We start from the raw sequence: 17,504 nt of genomic DNA on the forward strand, positions 1-17,504 counted from the left end.
GATGTCATTCACATGTTGATTATTCATTTAGACATTTCTACATCTTGACTGTTTTTTTGAGGTTTGAGAGTTTGACTCTATTAGCAGTTTTAGCAAGGTAAACTGCGAATAGAAGAAATAGTTAAAATTTCTTGGTTTTACTATGTAAACTATCAGGTTACTGAGAAAGAAAATAGGTTTTCCAGAAAAGATTTATAATAACTGCCCTACATGGCATTTACGTTCTACATGCTCCTAGATTGTGAACTTGCAGGGTTGGTATCTTTTCACCTCCATCTTCTCAGTACCTGGTTGCATTTGGCATGTCATCGACAGCTGTAGTTGTTGACGTGTATTTCTGCCTCTTCCATAAAGTTTTCCTTACCTACCCCATCCATTCTTAAAGGAGGCTATATGTGACTGAAAATAAAGTGAACCTGAATATAAAGGGGATTCCCATAACTGCACAATGAAAGACACCATGCATTTTTTTGCCTGTTAAAATATGTAAACTCTTACAGAGACAGGTGATATATATGTCTTTTTATGTTATTCATCAGTTTAGTTAGACATATTTAAAAATTAGAATACATGATAAAATGTTACTTTATAAACTTTTCTTTTTCCTTAACATTTTTCTTTCTTTTTTTTTTTTCAAGACAGGGTCTTGCTCTGTTGCCCAGGCTGGAGTGCGGTGGCGCTATCTCGGCTCATTGCCAGCTCTGCCTCCCGGGTTCATGCCATTCTCCTGCCTCAGCCTCCTGAGTAGCTGGAACTACAGGCGCCCGCCACCTCTCTCGGCTAATTTTTCGTATTTTTAGTAGAGATGGGATTTCACCGTGTTAGCCAGGATGGTCTCGATCTCCTGACCTCATGATCCACCCGCCTCGGCCTCCCAAAGTGCTGGGATTACAGGCGTGAGCCACCGCACCCGGCCTTTTCCTTACATTTTTCATGTGTCTTTCATCGTTGGTGTCTCTTCCTGGTGTCCTCCCTGTTGGAGTCATCTGATGCAATTTGAGAGCCCAGAATCTTAACTTCTGTCTGGGTTTTTGAGCCTGTTAAATCTGAGCATGATGGTTTTGTTGGAAAAGCTTATCCTAAGCCACAAGCTTCATTTCATATAGCATTAGGATGATTGGCAAGGCACAGTGACTCATGCTTGTAATCCCAGCACTTTGGGTGGCCGAGGCGGGCGGATCATGAGGTCAGGAGATCGAGACTATCCTGGCTAACACGGTGAAAGCCCATCTCTACTAAAAATACAAAAAATTAGCCGGGCGTGGTGATGGGCACCTGTAGTCCCAGCTACTCGGGAGGCTGAGGCAGGAGAATGGCGTGAACCCGGGAGGCAGAACTTGCAGTGAGCCGAGATCATGCCACAGCACTCCAGTCTGGGCGACAGTGCGAGACTCTGTCTCAAAAAAACAGAAAAAAAAATACATTAGGATGATTGTTTCTGATTTGTTTATTTCCCTGGAATGTGTTTGATCACAGTGTACTGGAGTTGGATATTTAGACTTCACTTAAAATATTAATTTGAGGTAATATTTCAAATAATGTCTTTAATACTTTTTCTTTCTCTTGAAAGATTCCAGCAGAGGGAACTCTATCCAAAAAGCTGGCAGCAATAAAGTAAGTCTATAATTAGAGGAAGGGAGTCACCTTAAACTTTCTTCCTTTGTGGCTAAAAAGTGAGACTATTTCTTAACAATTTCATAGATTTTATTAATATAGTTGGATAATAGAGCATGCTTGACTATTTGCTTCTGTATATTAGAGCCTTTAAATTTGTCACGTTTTTCTTTAAGCCATAATGTAAATTATAGAGTCGTAGAAAATATTACTGGAAATTGAGCCATGGAAATTTTACGAATGTTTTTAGTGTTGGGAAGAGACTGTAAAGCTTCATGCCTGAATTTTCTCATACGGATTACAAATGCCTTATTTCCTGTGTTTTTCCAGAGAGAATTCATGTTTGCTTGTGCTGGTCACCTGGGTATGCTGCCAGCCTGTGACCGCTTGACATTCTCTGTCTGAGGGTTTTGGACCATACTGGTAATGGCTTGTTTCCAGTGCTCGGGATTTTTTTGTTTCCCACTCAGTGCCAAGAATGAAACATACAAGTTTCCTTGTTCGCTCTTCCGTATGGAAGGCTTATTTTTCACTTACCTTCAGCTTTATGCTGGTTTCCTATTAGTCTCATAGCTTGGGTGTTTTTCTCTATTAATGGTACGTGAAATGATGAAGTTTATGGTCAGAGATTTGTTTATATTAGATAAAATATAATGTACTTTAGAGACATTTCTGGGAATCCTGTTCTATCAAACTTTTGTATGACAACAGTCCCTTTGGACATCTTGGTGACTCCATTTCAATATTCAGTCTTCATTTGGAGTTATTTCGCTGACTAGGTCTTCGCCAGTTTTTCCTCATAACCATCGCAGTGCCAGGTGTATAGTTAAGATTTGATGAATATATAGGTTCCCACAGTGTTTACTGAGGTAACCAAAGATGCAGATCCTCCTAGATACCAGGCATTGTTCAGTGCTGTGGATACTAAAAACTTTTTTTGGAGACAGAGTCTTGCTCTGTCACCCAGGCTGGAGTGCAGTGGCCAGATCTCAGCTCACTGCAATCTCCGCCTCCCGGGTTTACGCCATTCTCCTGCCTCAGCCTCCCAAGTAGCTGGGACTACAGGCGCCCGCCACGTCGCCCGGCTAGTTTTTTTTTTTTTTTTTGTATTTTTTAGTAGAGACGGGGTTTCACCTTGTTAGGATGGTCTTGATCTCCTGACCTCGTGATCCGCCTGTCTCAGCCTCCGAAAGTGCTGGGATTACAGGCTTGAGCCACCACGCCCGGCCACTAAAACCTTTAGTAAGATACAACCCTTCCTTTTGAGTCATACTTTTATTTCTGTATGAGGTTGAAACCCAGGAGCCTAAATTTGAACAGAAACAGAGGTTCTGACAGGTGTATGTACAAGTACTACTGAGGAGTTTAGCGGGATATGTTAGAAAACTGGAATTTTCACACCGTACCATCAGCTTCTCCTCCAGCCCCATCTCATTGTTTTTTGTTTGTTTTGTTTTGTTTTTAACATACAAGCTCTTGCTCTGTCACCCAGACTGGAGTACAGTGGCAAGATTTTGGCTCACTGTAACCTTAAACTTTTGGGCTCAAGTGATGCTCCTATCTCAGCATCCCCAGTAGCTAGGACTACAGATGTGCACACCACCCTTGCTATTTTATTTTATTTTATTTTTATTTTATTTATTTATCTTATTTTATTTTATTTTAATTTAATTTTATTAATTTAATCTTATTTTTTATCATATTTTTTAATTTTATTTATTGTATTGTATTGTATTTTAATTTAATTTAATTTTATTTTATGACACAGAGTCTCACTATGTTTTTCAGGCTAGTCTTAAATCCCTGGCTTCAAGCAATCCTTCTGCCTCAGCCTTCTAAAGCAGTGGGATTATGAGCATGAGCCACTGCCTTTTTGTTGTTGTTTTTAGTTTAAAACGTAATGATGGCTGGATGTGGTGGCTCACAACTGTAATCCCAGCACTTTGGGAGGCCGAGGTGGGTGGATCACTTGAGGCCAGGAGTTTGAGACCAGCCTAGCCAACATGGCAAAACACTGTCCCTACTAAAAATAGAAAAATTAGCAGGGTGTGGTGGCTCATGCCTGTAGTCCCAGCTACTTGGGAGGCTGAGGCAAGAGAATTGCTTGAACCCAGGAGATGAAGGTTGCAGTGAGCCTAGATTGTGCCATTGCACTCCACCCTTGGCAACAGAGTGAGACTCTGTCTCAAAATAAATAAATAAAAAAAATTTAATTATATACCTTTTCTCTAGTCAGCCAATTCCCTACCCTAGGCAAGTGTTTTTAGTTTCTTTTTTTTTTTTTTTTGGAGACGGAGTCTCGCTCTGTCGCCCAGGCTGGAATGCAGTGGCCGGATCTCAGCTCACTGCAAGCTCCGCCTCCCGGGTTTACGCCATTTTCCTGCCTCAGCCTCCCGAGTAGCTGGGACTACAGGCGCCCGCCACCTTGCCCTGCTAGTGTTTTGTATTTTTTAGTAGAGATGGGGTTTCACCGGGTTAGCCAGGATGGTCTCGATCTCCTGACCTCGTGATCTGCCCGTCTCGGCCTCCCAAAGTGCTGGGATTACAGGTTTGAGCCACCGCGCCCAGCCTGTTTTTAGTTTATTATGTAAGCTTCTAGAGACATCTTAGCATTTAAAAACTGATACGCGCCGGGCGCGGTGGCTCAAGCCTGTAATCCCAGCACTGTTACAGGCCAAGGCAGGCAGATCACTTGAGCCGAGGACCTCCCTGGGCAAAATGGCAAAACCCCATCTCTACAAAAAATTAGCTGGGCATGATGCTGTGCACTGTAGTCCCAGCTACTTGGGAATCAGATGAAGGAATACCTGAGCTCAGGAGGTGGAGCTGTGATTGTGCCACTGGCACTCTAGCCTGGGTGACAGAGTGAGACCCTGTCTTAAAAGAAAAACAAAAAACCTTGCTGTAATATTTTAGCTGGTCATGGAGGCATGACTCTGTAGTCCCAGCTTCTTAGGAAGCTGACGTGGGATGATGACTTGAGCCCAGGAGCTTGAGGCTGCAGTGAACTGTGATCACACCACTACACTGTAGCCTGAGTGACAAGCAAGACCCGCTCTCTCAAAACAAAACAGATAATGTTGGAGTAAATGAGTGACCTTGTACTCAGGTAATTTTGTTCATGAGCTAACTTATCTGTAGGATAAACTTCTAGCAGTGGCATTGCTCAGTCAGAAGGGTATTTGCATTCCTAATTTTGACTGCTGTCTCGTAGAGATTGCAACCTATTTATGTTCCCACATCTTTACCAACAGTAACGTTTTTTACTTTACAAAAACGGTATGTTGGCCAGGGAAGATGGCTCGTGCCTGTAATCCCAGCACCTTTGGGATACTGAGGTGGGTGGATTGCTTGAGCCTAGGAGTTCGAGACCAGCCTGGGCAACATGGCGAGACCCCATCTCTACAAAGAAATACAAAAATTAGCTGGGCAAGGTGGGGCACGCCTGTAGTCCAGCTACTCTGGGGGCTGAGGTGGGAGGATTACTTGAGCCCAGAGAGTGGAGGCTGCAGTGAGCCATGATTGCACTACTGCACTCCAGCCTGGATGACAGAGTGAGACCCTGTCTAAAAAAAAAAAGTATGTTTTTGAGCTTTGTGATTGTTGGAAACCTGATAGTTGAGTGTGGTATTTCTAATTTGAATTTCTCTTATGAGTGAGCATCTTGTCATGTAATTTAAGAGTCATTTGTGCTTTGTTTTATTTGAATTATTAATCTTACTGATCTGTGGGATGTTCATGAAATTAGCCTTTTGTGACATGAATTATAAATATTTTTTCTCTATTTGTCATTTGCTATTTATTTATTTAATTTATTTTTTGAGATGGAGTTTTGCTCTTGTTGCCCAGGCTGGAGTGCAATGGTGTAATCTCAGCTCACTGCGACCTCCGCTTCCCCGGTTAAAGTGATTCTCCTGCTTCAGCCTCCTGAGTAGCTGGAATTACAGGCATGTGCCACTACGCCTGGCTAATTTTGTATTTTTAGTAGAGACGGGGCTTCCCCATGTTGGTCAGACCGGTCTCGAACTCGCGACCTCAGGTGATCTGTCCCCCCTTGGCCTCCCGAAGTGCTGGGATTACAGGCATGAGCCACCATGCCTGGCCCTTTTTTTATTTTTAAGAGGTAGAGTCTTGCTTTGTTTTCCAGCAGGAGTGCAGTGACTCAATCATAGTCCATTATAGCCTGGAATTCCCTTTGCTCAAATAATCATTCTGCCTCAGCCTCCCGAGTAGCTGGGACTGCAGGTGCACACCACCACACCCCAGCTCGTTGGCTTTTTGACTTGGCTTATGGGAAATTTTGCCATGTAAAACTTTTTTCCTTTTTCTTATAGCCAAAATGTTTAAAACCTTTTTTTGTTTTTTTGGTTTATTAAGGCTACAGTGAACTACACATGTATGACATGTACAGTTTTATGATTTTAACATATGTAGTCAATCTTGAAATAACTGCCATAGTCCCAATACTGAACGCTTTATTTCCTTGAGTTTCTTCCTAACCTTCTGCAATATGTCCCTCTACCTCTGTCCTCAGGCAGCCACTCACTTGCTTTCTGTCTCTGTGTTAGTTTGCCTTTTCCAGAATTTTATGTAAGTAGAGTCATCATACAGGATCATCATACAGGATGTACTGTTGTCTAACTTGCTCAGCATAATGATTTTGAGGTTTGTTTTTTTGTGGGGGAGGGTTGGTGGAGAGGAACAGTGTCTTGTGCTGTTGCCCAGGCTGGAGTCCAGTGGCGGATCATGGCTCACGGCAGCCTTGATCACCTGGGCTCAAGCAGTCCTCCTGCCTCAGCCTCCTAAATACCTGGGACTACAGGTGCTCACCACTACACCCGGCTGATTTTTTGAAGTTTTTAGTAGAGCCAAGGTGTCACTATTGCCCAGACTGGTCCTGAACTCCTGAGCTCAAGCAGCTCTCCTGCCTTTGCCTCCCAAAGTGTTGCAATTACAGGCTTGAGCCACCGTGCCCATCTGAGATTTGTTCTTATTATTGCAATGCATTGGTAATTAATTCGTTTTTATTGCTCGGTAGCATTCCATTGTATGACAGTACCATTTGTTTATCCATTCACCTGTTTATTGTGTTGTGTTGTATTGTGTTTATTGTGATGTATTGTATTGTATTGTGATGGAGTCTTGCTCTGTCGCTCAGGCTGGAGTGAGTGGCACCATCTTGGCTAACTGCAACCTCCACCTCCCAGGTTCAAGTGATTCTCATGCCTCAGCCTCCCAAGCAGCTGGGATTACAGACACATATCCACCATGCCCGGCTAATATTTTCATACTTTTAGTTGAGATGGGGTTTTGCCATGTTGGCCAGGCTAGTCTAAAACTCCTGACCTCAGGTGATCTGCCCACCTCGGACGGCCAAAGTGCTGGGATTATAGGCGTGAGCCACCGCACCCGGCCCCATTCACCAGTTTATGAACATTCAGGTTTTCAGCCTTTGGCTATTATACATAAAAATGCTAAAAAGATTTGGGTATGGATCATTTTTCTTGAGAAACTGCCTGGTCGAATTGCCGGATCTTATGGTATATTTTAACTTTCTAAGAAGCTGCAAAATTGTTTTCCAAATTGCTTATACCATTTTACATTCCTACCAGCTATAGATGAGAATGTCAGTTGTTTTACATCCTCACCAGCACTTGGCATTGTCATTTAATTTTAGCCATTCTAAAGGTTTACCAACCACAGTGACTACAGATGTTAAGCATCTTATGTGCTTACTATTTGTATCTATTCTTTGGTGAAATGTTGGTACAAAAATTTTGCCCATTTTTTGTGACCTTTAAATTATTTTTATACAATTGTAAGGAGTTATTTATATATTGTAGATATAACACCTTTTCCTGCTATGTGTGTTTCAGATATTTTGCTTCAGTTTGTGGCTGACTCTTTTAGAGGTGTCTCTCTCTGTTGCTAGGCTGGAGTGCAGTGGTGCAATCCCAGCTCACTGCAACCTCTGCCTCCTGGGTTCAAGTGATTCTCCTGCCTCAGCCTCCCAAGTAGCTGGGATTACAAGTGTGTGCCACCACGCCTGGCGAATTTTTGTATTTTTAGTAGAAACTGGGTTTCACCATGTTGGCCAGGCTGGTTTCAAACTCCTGACCTCAGATGATCCACCCACCGCAGCCTCCCAAAGTGCTAGGATTATAAGCATGAGCCACCGCGCCCACCCAGAGGTGTCTCTTAGAGATTGAAAGTTGTAGGTTTTATCGAAGATTTCATTTCGAGAGTGCTGTTGTTGGCCAGGCACAGTGGCTCACACCTGTGATTCATTACTTTGGGAGGCCAAGGCTGGCGAATCACCTGAGGTCAGGATTTCAAGACCAGCTTGACCAGTATGGTGAAACCCCATCTCTACTAAAAATACAAAAATTCGCCTTATGTAGTGGCAGGCATCTGTAATCCCAGCTATTTGGGAGGCTGAGGCAGGAGAATCGCTTGAACCCGGGAGTTAGAGGTTGCAGTGAGCCGAGATCGTGCCATTGCCTTCCAACCTGGACTACAAGAGTGAAACTCCATCTCAAAATAAAGAGTGCTGTTGTTTGTCATTTCCTTGGTAGTCTGGTGGGAATAGGCGCAGCAGGGTCTGCTAGTGTTTCTATGTCTCAGGAGTGCACCTAATCAGGGCATTTTTCCTGGGGCAGCCAAGATGTGCCAAATGCCTTGTACCTTTAGTGGGGATTGTGCAGAAGATGTTTCCCACCTCTCCCCTGGTAGCTGGACTCCTCCCTTCCTCCGGCTGTAGGGGTCTTCTCTGTGCCCTGGAGTGACAGGGTTTGCTATCCCTCCCCTAGCAGCTTAGCCTTCTCCTCCATCAAGAGAAGAATCCCGGTGGGGCTTTGTGCCTTTCCCACACTTTGGCCATTCTGTCCTCCAGGCCTGCAGCACCCATGGCTGTGATGTCAGCCTTTCCCACAGAGTGGAGGTCACTGGGGCAGATCCTGAGGATGGGTGCACACTCCTGCGTCAGCAGCCTCCAGGACTTCTGTTTCAGGCCCAGCCCACACTGAACTCTAGTGTTTTAGTGAGATCATGGCGGGAATCTTTCCTGCTTGTCTGGTGTCCAGCATTTTGCCCCTGTGCTCAGCCATCATAGAGCCAGTAGAGCCAGTGCTTCCTCTGTCTCTCGTTGGAGGGAGCAGGCGTGTCCTTAGCTTCTAGCTGCTGGCTTTCCCCAAGACTTCAGCTCTCTGATGGCTGCAACAAAAGTTATGATGTTGTGGGTTATCTGGTTTCTTCTTAACTGGTAAGGGCAGGAGTGATGCACTTTCTGGCTTTTTACATTCTAGGTGGAAGTGGAACTCCAACATTTGTTCCTGGGGGTACACTAGGATGTGTTGGATTTGGATGTTGTCAGCAGCTATGTGTTGTGTCAGAGAGTAGGGCTCTAGAGTCAGCTAGACTTGGTTTCAGTCCTAGGCCAGCCACTTGTTGCTGTTTCATCACAGTCACGTACCTCTTTCAGTCTCAGCTTCTTTACTCATAAAATCAGAAAAAAAAAAAACACCTGTTGGAGTTGTGAGATTAAGTGAAATACATTAAATATCTAACTGAGTGTCTGGTATATATTAGGCATTCAGTAAATCACAGCTGGATTAATCAATACAAAAGCTTTAGTGTAGTATATTATTACAATATGCCATGAGTCATGTCAAGCACTGTTTTCCAGTTCCCTTCTTGATGATACTCATTTGTGTAGTAGCATTTTTCTTACTTCAAAACAGTAGGTTGATGTCTTCAGGGAAAGATCTATGTTCATTACTAGGTCCTTTTTGCCAGCTCCTCACAATCAAATTATATCACCATTTTGCAAACCTAGTGACTTAATGAGTTTAGGCATTTAGTAACACCAGCTGCAGTCATTGACAAAGGGTAAAAACCAGTCATAACATGACTCTCTGGAAAGAACACAACACCCACCAACAGTCGTGACAAAGGGGTCACATCTGAGTCTGATCCAGCCTTTGGATGCAGCTGCCAGTTTACAAGAAATATAGAGGACAAAGGTTTGTGTTGAACGACTTGATGAGCTTGCAGTCACAGAATCCAGGCTGGGGGCAGTTCCGCAGTCCAGACACTGAGATACAGAGATACAGTGAAAGTTCTGTAAATTAAACAAGATTCAAAAGACATATCAGGTCAAAAGAATAGATAAGATCAAAGTATGATGTCTAAGAATAGACGGCTGATAAAACCACAAAGATGTGCAGGGAAGTAGTTCCTATAAAAATGGGAATGGTGGTTGCTTTGGAGGGAAGGAGGGGCTGCAACTGGAAAGGGCCACAGAGAGGCTTCTGAGTGGGCTACAAGGCACATTGAGCTGTTAATTCACTCAGCTATACGTGGTTTGTGCACTCTTCTATATGGGTGTTTTACAGTAAAGAGGAAAACATGTCTCACAACTGTTTATGTGTGTGTTACATACGGACTGCAGCTAAGATGTTAGTTTTTGGTTCTTGTGTGGTTCTCAGGGATTCATATACATGGTCCTTCTGTTTTCTCATGGTTATGACTCTTAAGAAAGTGTGGATTGTGTCTCCACCAATATCTTTAAGTTGTGTGTTATTTTTTGAGTTATACTAAATATTTGTTCAAAGAGATGAAATTTCCACCCAGGAATTCTTGTCATGTGTGTTGATTAAGAGTTGAAAACAAACTGGATTTTTTCCTGTGACTTTGAGGCTAACAAACTTTACCTTGTCTCTCTTTTCTTTCTTTCTTTTTTTTTGGTGTAGACGTAAAATTCATCCTGATCAGAAAAATATTAATGCCTATGTTGTGTTTAAGGAAGAGAGTGCTGCCACACAGGCATTGAAAAGGTAATTTTATCCCTTAGGTTTGAACAGAATAATTGACGTATAAGTATGTGTGAGTACTTTTTTTATTCTTTGGTTTCACTTAGCATAGATGTTTTAGTAATTGAGTACTCATTTTTAACAACCATTTTCCCTTTGCGTTTGTAATATAGAAATGGGGCCCAAATTGCAGATGGATTTCGTATTAGAGTCGATCTCGCATCTGAGACCTCATCTGTAAGTAGTACTTGATTTGTTTAAAGAACGAAAGCTTTGTAGAGAGAAATCTTTCCTTCCAGGCTTTTCCTGGAAGGGGCCTGGAAGTAGCAATGTGAGGGAAGCACAGAAGGAAACAGCCTGTGTCCTCTGTGATTACAGAGTTGATGGCAAGAGAGGCACAAGGACCGAGGTCAACATTCCCTTCAAAAACATAGTCCTGGCTGGGCACAGTGGCCTATGCCTGTAATCCTAACATTTTGGGAGGCCAAGACGGGAGGATTACTTGAGCCCAGGAGTTAGAGCAGCCTGAGTAATGTAGCAAGACCCTGCCTTTACAAAAAAAAAAAATGACTAGTCAAGTGTATGATGCATGCTGATAGTCCCAGCTACTCAGAAGGCTGAGGTGGGAGGATCACCTGAGCCCAGAAGTTTGAGGCTGTGGCGAGCTGTGATCGTGCCACTGCATTCCAGCCTGGGCAAGAGGGTGACCTTGTTTCTTAAAAAGAAACAAAAACATAGTCCTCTTCAAATAATCATAATTAGGTCAGTAGGTACATTAGACATCATCTGGTCTAACACTTTATAGACCAAGGTCTAGAAAGTTCAGTTATTCATTAGACAGTTTTTAGTATATACTCTGTCAGAGATACAGTTCCTAGGAGCTGACAGTATATGTTAGAAAGGGTCGGAGTGACAGATCATGTCACTGTTGTATAAGTACGGTCGTCAATGCACAGGATGATTTGTCAGCTCAGGATTGGGACACTTGACTTGGGGATATGCCAGGAAGAAGGGACAAGGCAAGTTTCCAGGGGAATAAATTTCATGATAGTCTTGAAAGATGAGGAGATAGAACTTACCCTGTGGAGAAGCAGGGGTAGAAAAAGAAAGAAGAGAAGAAGGCTTATGTAGACCAAAAGTGTTGTAAAGGCTGAGGGCCATGTCTGGGCAGAAGAACACAGTATAAATGGTGAGGACAGAAAATAATTCACTCAGGAGATGGCAAGAGCTTGATACAATTATTAGATGGGTGAGGTGTGTAAGAGTTGCTATTGGACAAATAGGTAGAGGGCAAATCATGAAGACCTTGTTGACTGTGCTTCACGCAGAGGAGTCTGGATTTTGTTCAGGAGCTATTCTAAAAATTTAAACTCAGAGTGACATGACCAGATTTGGACTTGAAGAAGGTGCCTAGAAATGAACGAAGGACACTTAGTTCAGCCACAGAAACATAGAGTGCATTTCTGTCGATATCAAAGCAACTTAGTGGAGAAATGACAATGACCTGGATAAAGCCCTGGCTTGACCTGGGGACCCAGTACAACAAACTATGGTAGAGAGCTAAGTCTACCTGCTGCTTTTTTCTTGTTAATAAAGTTTTCTTTTGACACACAGCCACAACCATTCGTTTGTGTACTATCCATGGGCTGTTCTCAAGGTATAATGGCAGAGTTGAGTAGTTGCAACAGATTCCACATGGCCTGCAAAGCCTATATTTGCTATCTGGAACTTCACAGAAAAAGTTTGCATGCGCCCAATATAGCAGGCTGTTCCTGATCACTACCATGTGTCAGTGCCAGCTGTGGACAAAAAGCCAGTCCCTTCCTCTGGTACCCACACACAGTCCAGCAGGGAAGACAGATGAAACAGAATCAAAGAACAGAATGTGTGGCTAAATTAGGAGACTGGTGACCTGTCAGATATGGGGGGAAGGAGAAATAGCGAGGATTTTCAATGACTTCCATTTTCTGGTCTAATGAGTGATTTTTATTAACTGTCTTTTTGTTTCAGAGAGACAAGAGATCGGTTTTTGTGGGGAATCTCCCTTATAGTAAGTTTGTTTAAACAAAGTACAGTTAATGTTACTAAATAAATAACAAGGAAATAAGAACTGAGTAGTAACTTAATGTTTTGATTTAAGACTCATTTTAAAGCATGCAATGTGTGTGCTGTGGCAGCACATGTACTAAAAAGTATGCAATATAGTGACTTATTATCATGGGGCCATGCTTAACTAGCTGTATTATTAAACATCTCCATGTTTCTGAGGAGCTCCCAACTCTTTACTTCCATTTTGGTTGAATTTGTTTTCAGAAGTTGCAGAATCTGCCGTTGAGAAGCACTTTCTGGACTGTGGAAGTGTCATGGCAGTGAGGATTGTGAGAGACCAAGTGACAGGCGTCGGCAAAGGGTTTGGCTATGTCCTCTTTGAGGTATGGGAGACTAATGCATTGTCACTGTCCTTCCAAGTGCCCTGGGAGGCATTGATACTACTACGTGTCATCATTGAGAGATAACTTTCACTTCCATTCTCAAATTCCATCTTAAGAAAACTGGGCTGGGTGCAGTGATTCACGCCTGTAATCCCAGCACTTTGGGAGGCCGAGACGGGTGAATCTCTTGTGCTCAGGAGTTCGAGACCAGCCTGGCCCACATGGTAAAACCTCGTTTGTACTAAACGTACAAAAATTATCCGGGTGTGGTGGCGGGCGCCTATAATCCCAGCTACTCAGGAGGCTGAGGCAGGAGACTCACTTGAACCCAGGAGGTGGAGGTTGCAGTGAGCTGAGAATGTTCCATTTTTCTCCAGCCTGGGCCACAGAGCAAGACTTCATCTCAAGGGGGAAAAAAAAATACAAAAAATTAAAAAATTAGCCAGATGTGGTGGCTCATACCTGTAATCCCAGCTACTTGGGAGGCCGAGGCAGGAGAATCACTTAAACCTGGGAGGCAGAGGTTTCAGTGAGCCAAGATTACACCACTGCACTCCAGCCTGGGCGACAGAGGAAGACTCCATTTAAAAAAAAAAACCGGCAATGCGCGGTGGGTTATGCCTGTAATCCCAGCACTTTGGGAGGCCAAGGCGGGTGGATCACCTGAGGTCGGAAATTTGAGACCAGCCTGACCAACATGGATAAACCCCATCTCTACTAAAAATACAAAATTAGCTGGGCATGGTGGCACATTCCTATACTCCCAGCTACTTGGGAGGCTGAGACAGGAGAATCGCTTGAACCCGGGAGACAGAGGTTCTTGTGAGCCGAGATCGCTCCATTGCACTCCAGCCTGGGGCAACAAGAGTAAATCTCCATCTCAAAAAAAAAAAAAAAAGAAAACAATTTATAACCTGCCATAATATATTGCTACAACTGCACCTATCTAAAATATGTCCCAGTTCTTTCTTCATACTAATTAAATGTTTTAGATCCTGGATATTAGAAGGACTAAATCACTGAATCTTCTCCACCTTCTGTATGATAAATAATTGACATTAAGGTATAAGAAAGTTTTATTCTTTGTACAAAATTAGTTATATTTAGTTCACTAATTTTTAACCAGTGTTTCATGCCTGACAATATTAAGGAGTAAAAGAATATATAGGCTGGGCATATTGACTCGTGACTGTAATCCCAGCACTTTGGAAGGCTGAGGCGAGAGGATTAAGGTGAGGACTTCAAGTCCAGCCTGGGCAACATAGGTAGACGCCGACTCAACAAAAAAAACATAGAAGTAAGGCCGGGTGCAGTGGCTCACACCTGTAATCCCACCACTTTAGGAGGCCAACGGAGGTGGATTGCTTGAGCCCAGGAGTTCAAGACTAGCCCGGGCAACATGGCAAAATCCCGCCTCTACAAAAAAATACAAAAATCAGCTGGGCGTGGTGGTGCATGCCTGTAGTACCAGTTACTTGAGGGACTGAGGCAGGAGGATCACCTGAGCCTTGGGAGGTCGAGGCTGCAGTGAGCCACCCAATCTGGATGGCAGAGTGAGACCCTGTCTTAAAGAAAAATTAAAAACTAAAAATCTAGCTGGTCATGGTGGCCAGTGCCTGTGGTCCTATCAGGAGGCTGAGGCTGGAGGATTGCTTAAGTACAAGAGATCAAGGCCGTAGTGAGCCATGATCGCACCACTGCACTCCAGCCAAAGTGACAGAGTGAGACCCTATGTCAAAACAAAAAATCTATTGTCATCCCTTGATATTGACGGTATATTGGTTCCAGGATCCCTCTCACATAGCAAACGGTATATATATCTGCAGATGCTCAAGTCCCTTATATAAAATGGCACATTTGCATGAATGTATATTGTTACATATAATACATATTTTTATTGTCATTTGTTGTTTTCAAGTATTTTCTGTCTGCAGTTGATTGAATCCTCTGATACTGAACTCAGGATTTGGGGAGCTGACTGTACATACTATGTGATGTCATAAATTTTTCTTCTCTCAGTAACAACCCATTACTACATTTCCTTTCAGTTTTTCCTTGTGCTGCCATTTTTATAGTTGAACTTCTCTCTGTGAAGTTAAATTGTGTTTACTTCCTATTTTATGTTGTTTTCTGTTATGTAAGCATGTTCCATTGAGTGATATAACAGAGTTTGTACTCTCATTTATCTCATGTTGAACCTTGGTAGAATTCTCTGTTTTTCCCTGTAATAATGAAATTGCAGTGGTTATGTGTTTTTTGTTTTTGAGACAGAGTCTCTGTTGCCCAGGCTGGAGTGCTTTGGCATGATCTCAGCTCACTGTAGCCTCCGCCTCCCAGGCTCTAGTGATCCTCCTATCTCAGCTTCCTGAGTAGCTAGGACTACAGGTGTGTGCCACCACGCCTGGCTAATTTTCGTGTTTTTTTTTGTAGAGACAGGATTTCACCATGTTTGTCAGGCTGGTCTTGAACTTCTGAGCACAAATGATCTATCCACCTTGGCCTCCCAGAGTGCTAGGATTATAGGTGTGAGCCACTCTGCCTGGCCTGGTTATGATTTTTTTTCCCCAAAAGTTTGGATTGTAGATTACTTAAGATAGATCCCCATTAGGATATTACTAGGTTAAGATGTGTTACCATTTTGAAGACTCGATAAGAATTGCCTGGTAGCTGTTTTAGAAAGATTGTCACAGCGTTTGTTGCCATTGTTACTGTATTGTAGTTATCTTACTGCTTCTCTGCTCCCTGTCTTCTATTACTTGATAAGCTTCTAAAGTCCTTTAACAAACATCTCATGGATATTCAGGGTGGTTAGCATCAATGGCTCTACATTAGAACAGAAGTATAACAGAATTTTGGATCTACATGAAACCCTAGAGGGTGTCTAGTCCACATCTCAGGTACTGTAAAGGAGAGTTCCCTGTCCTCTGGTCAGCTAATACAATGGGGCTTTGACAGAAAGATGGCTATATGAAGGAGGTTTATTGGTTTAAAATATTGCATATGGGGGCTGGGCGCGGTGGCTCATGCCTGTAATCCCAGCACTTCTGAGGCCAAGGTGGGCAGATTACAAGGTCAAGAGATCGAGACCATCCTGGCTAACATGGTGAAACCCTGTCTCTACTAAAAATACAAAAACTAGCTGGGTATGTTGGCCTGCGCCTATAATCCCAGCCACTTGAGAGTCTGAGGCAAGAGAATCGCTTGAACTCAGGAGGTAGAGGTCACAGTGAGCTGAGATCATGCCACTGCACTCCAGCCTGGCAACAGAGCGAGACTTCATCTCAAAAAAAGAAAAAAAAAAAAAAAGCCAATATTGCATATGACTAATCTAGTTTAGAACCTCATTTTACAATGCAAAAAAAAAAAAAAAAAAAAAAAAATGAAGCCTGTAGCATTGTGACTTAGCTGAACATTTCACAAGGCAGCTTGAGTGCTTTTTGGGGAAACACTGGTGAGGAGCTGGTGATAAGGAGAGTTCGAGCGCGGCAGCTGATACACCTGGGATTGGATGGGGCTTATCTGTGCAAGCTCAAAAGTCGTTCTTGAATCTGTTAAAGTGACACTTTCACTAGTTTCTTTGCAGATGGGTTTCTGGTAGAAATTAATGTATTGTGTTTTCTTTTGATTTGCAGAATACAGATTCTGTTCATCTTGCTCTGAAACTAAATAATTCTGAACTCATGGGGAGAAAACTCAGAGTCATGCGTTCTGTTAATAAAGAAAAATTAAAACAACAAAATTCAAATCCACGATTGAAGAATGTTGGTAAACCTAAGCAGGGACTTAATTTTACTTCCAAAACTGCAGAAGGACATTCTAAAAGCTTATTTATTGGAGAAAAAGCTGTTCTCCTTAAAACGAAGAAGAAAGGACAGAAGAAAAATGGATGCCCTAAGAAACAGAGAAAACAGAAATAACCAGGAACTGCTTTTTCTTTTCCTGCTGAGTACTGCTAATAAAAGTGCAATTATCTGCTGATAGCGTTGTCTGCTAATCATGTGTTGAGTTTTATACTTTTTTATGGATGGTATATGTGAAATGTGGAGACTTCCACAGTCTCAGTTTATTCACATTGTAATACTACCTTTGAAAGTTTTTTGTTTTTTGAGGTGGAGTTTCGCTCTTGTCTCCCAGGCTGGAGTGCAGTAGTGTGATCTCAGCTCACTGCAACCTCTGCCTTCCGGGTTCAAGCACTTCTCCTGCCTCAGCCTCCTGAGTAGCTGGGATTACAGGCGCCTGCCGCCACGCCTGGCTAATCGTTTGTATTTTTAGTAGAGATGGAGTTTCACCATGTTGTCCAGGCTGGTCTCGAACTCCTAACCTCAGGTGATCCCCCTGCCTTGGCCTCCCAAAGTGCTGGGATTACAGGTGTGAGCCGCTGCACCCAAGCCTCCTTTCTCTTTCTTTTGCCTGTTAAACCTCTGCTCTTAACCTTACTCCATGTGTGCTCAAGTTCTTGACTTCCTTGGCACAAAGCAACGAACCTTGGGTATTACCCCAAACGATGTTGCTTCAGTATCCAGGCTGCTCTCAAACTGCTGGACTCAAGCCATCCTCCCAACTTGGCCTCCCAAAGTGCTAGGATTACAGGAGTGAATCACTCGTCAATTCCAAGGGGTTAGAACTCCCAGGAACTGGGGAAAAAGGC

The 17,504-nt window shown here is 43.0% G+C and overlaps 1 protein-coding gene across 4 annotated transcripts in view; it reads left to right on the top strand.

Annotated features, from left to right (window-relative positions):
• The window catches only part of RBM34 (RNA binding motif protein 34), a 29,759-nt gene extending 12,467 nt beyond the window's left edge, over positions 1–17,292 (top strand). For 2 of the 4 annotated variants that reach the window (XM_033200322.1, XM_033200319.1), the window contains 6 exons: positions 1,571–1,614; positions 10,365–10,448; positions 10,598–10,661; positions 12,435–12,474; positions 12,738–12,856; positions 16,489–16,850. In XM_033200322.1, the coding sequence (XP_033056213.1) occupies positions 1,571–1,614; positions 10,365–10,448; positions 10,598–10,661; positions 12,435–12,474; positions 12,738–12,856; positions 16,489–16,773 (636 nt within the window). In that variant the 3' untranslated portion in view covers positions 16,774–16,850. Of the gene's footprint in view, positions 1–1,570; positions 1,615–10,364; positions 10,449–10,597; positions 10,662–12,434; positions 12,475–12,737; positions 12,857–16,488 lie in introns of all 4 variants that reach the window. The other 2 variants (XM_033200320.1, XM_033200321.1) reach the window with 1 other exon arrangement.
• The last annotated feature ends 212 nt before the right edge of the window (positions 17,293–17,504 follow it).

This window comes from Trachypithecus francoisi, unplaced genomic scaffold (genome assembly GCF_009764315.1).
Source record: "Trachypithecus francoisi isolate TF-2019V2 unplaced genomic scaffold, Tfra_2.0 Lachesis_group5, whole genome shotgun sequence".
NCBI lineage: Eukaryota > Metazoa > Chordata > Mammalia > Primates > Cercopithecidae > Trachypithecus > Trachypithecus francoisi.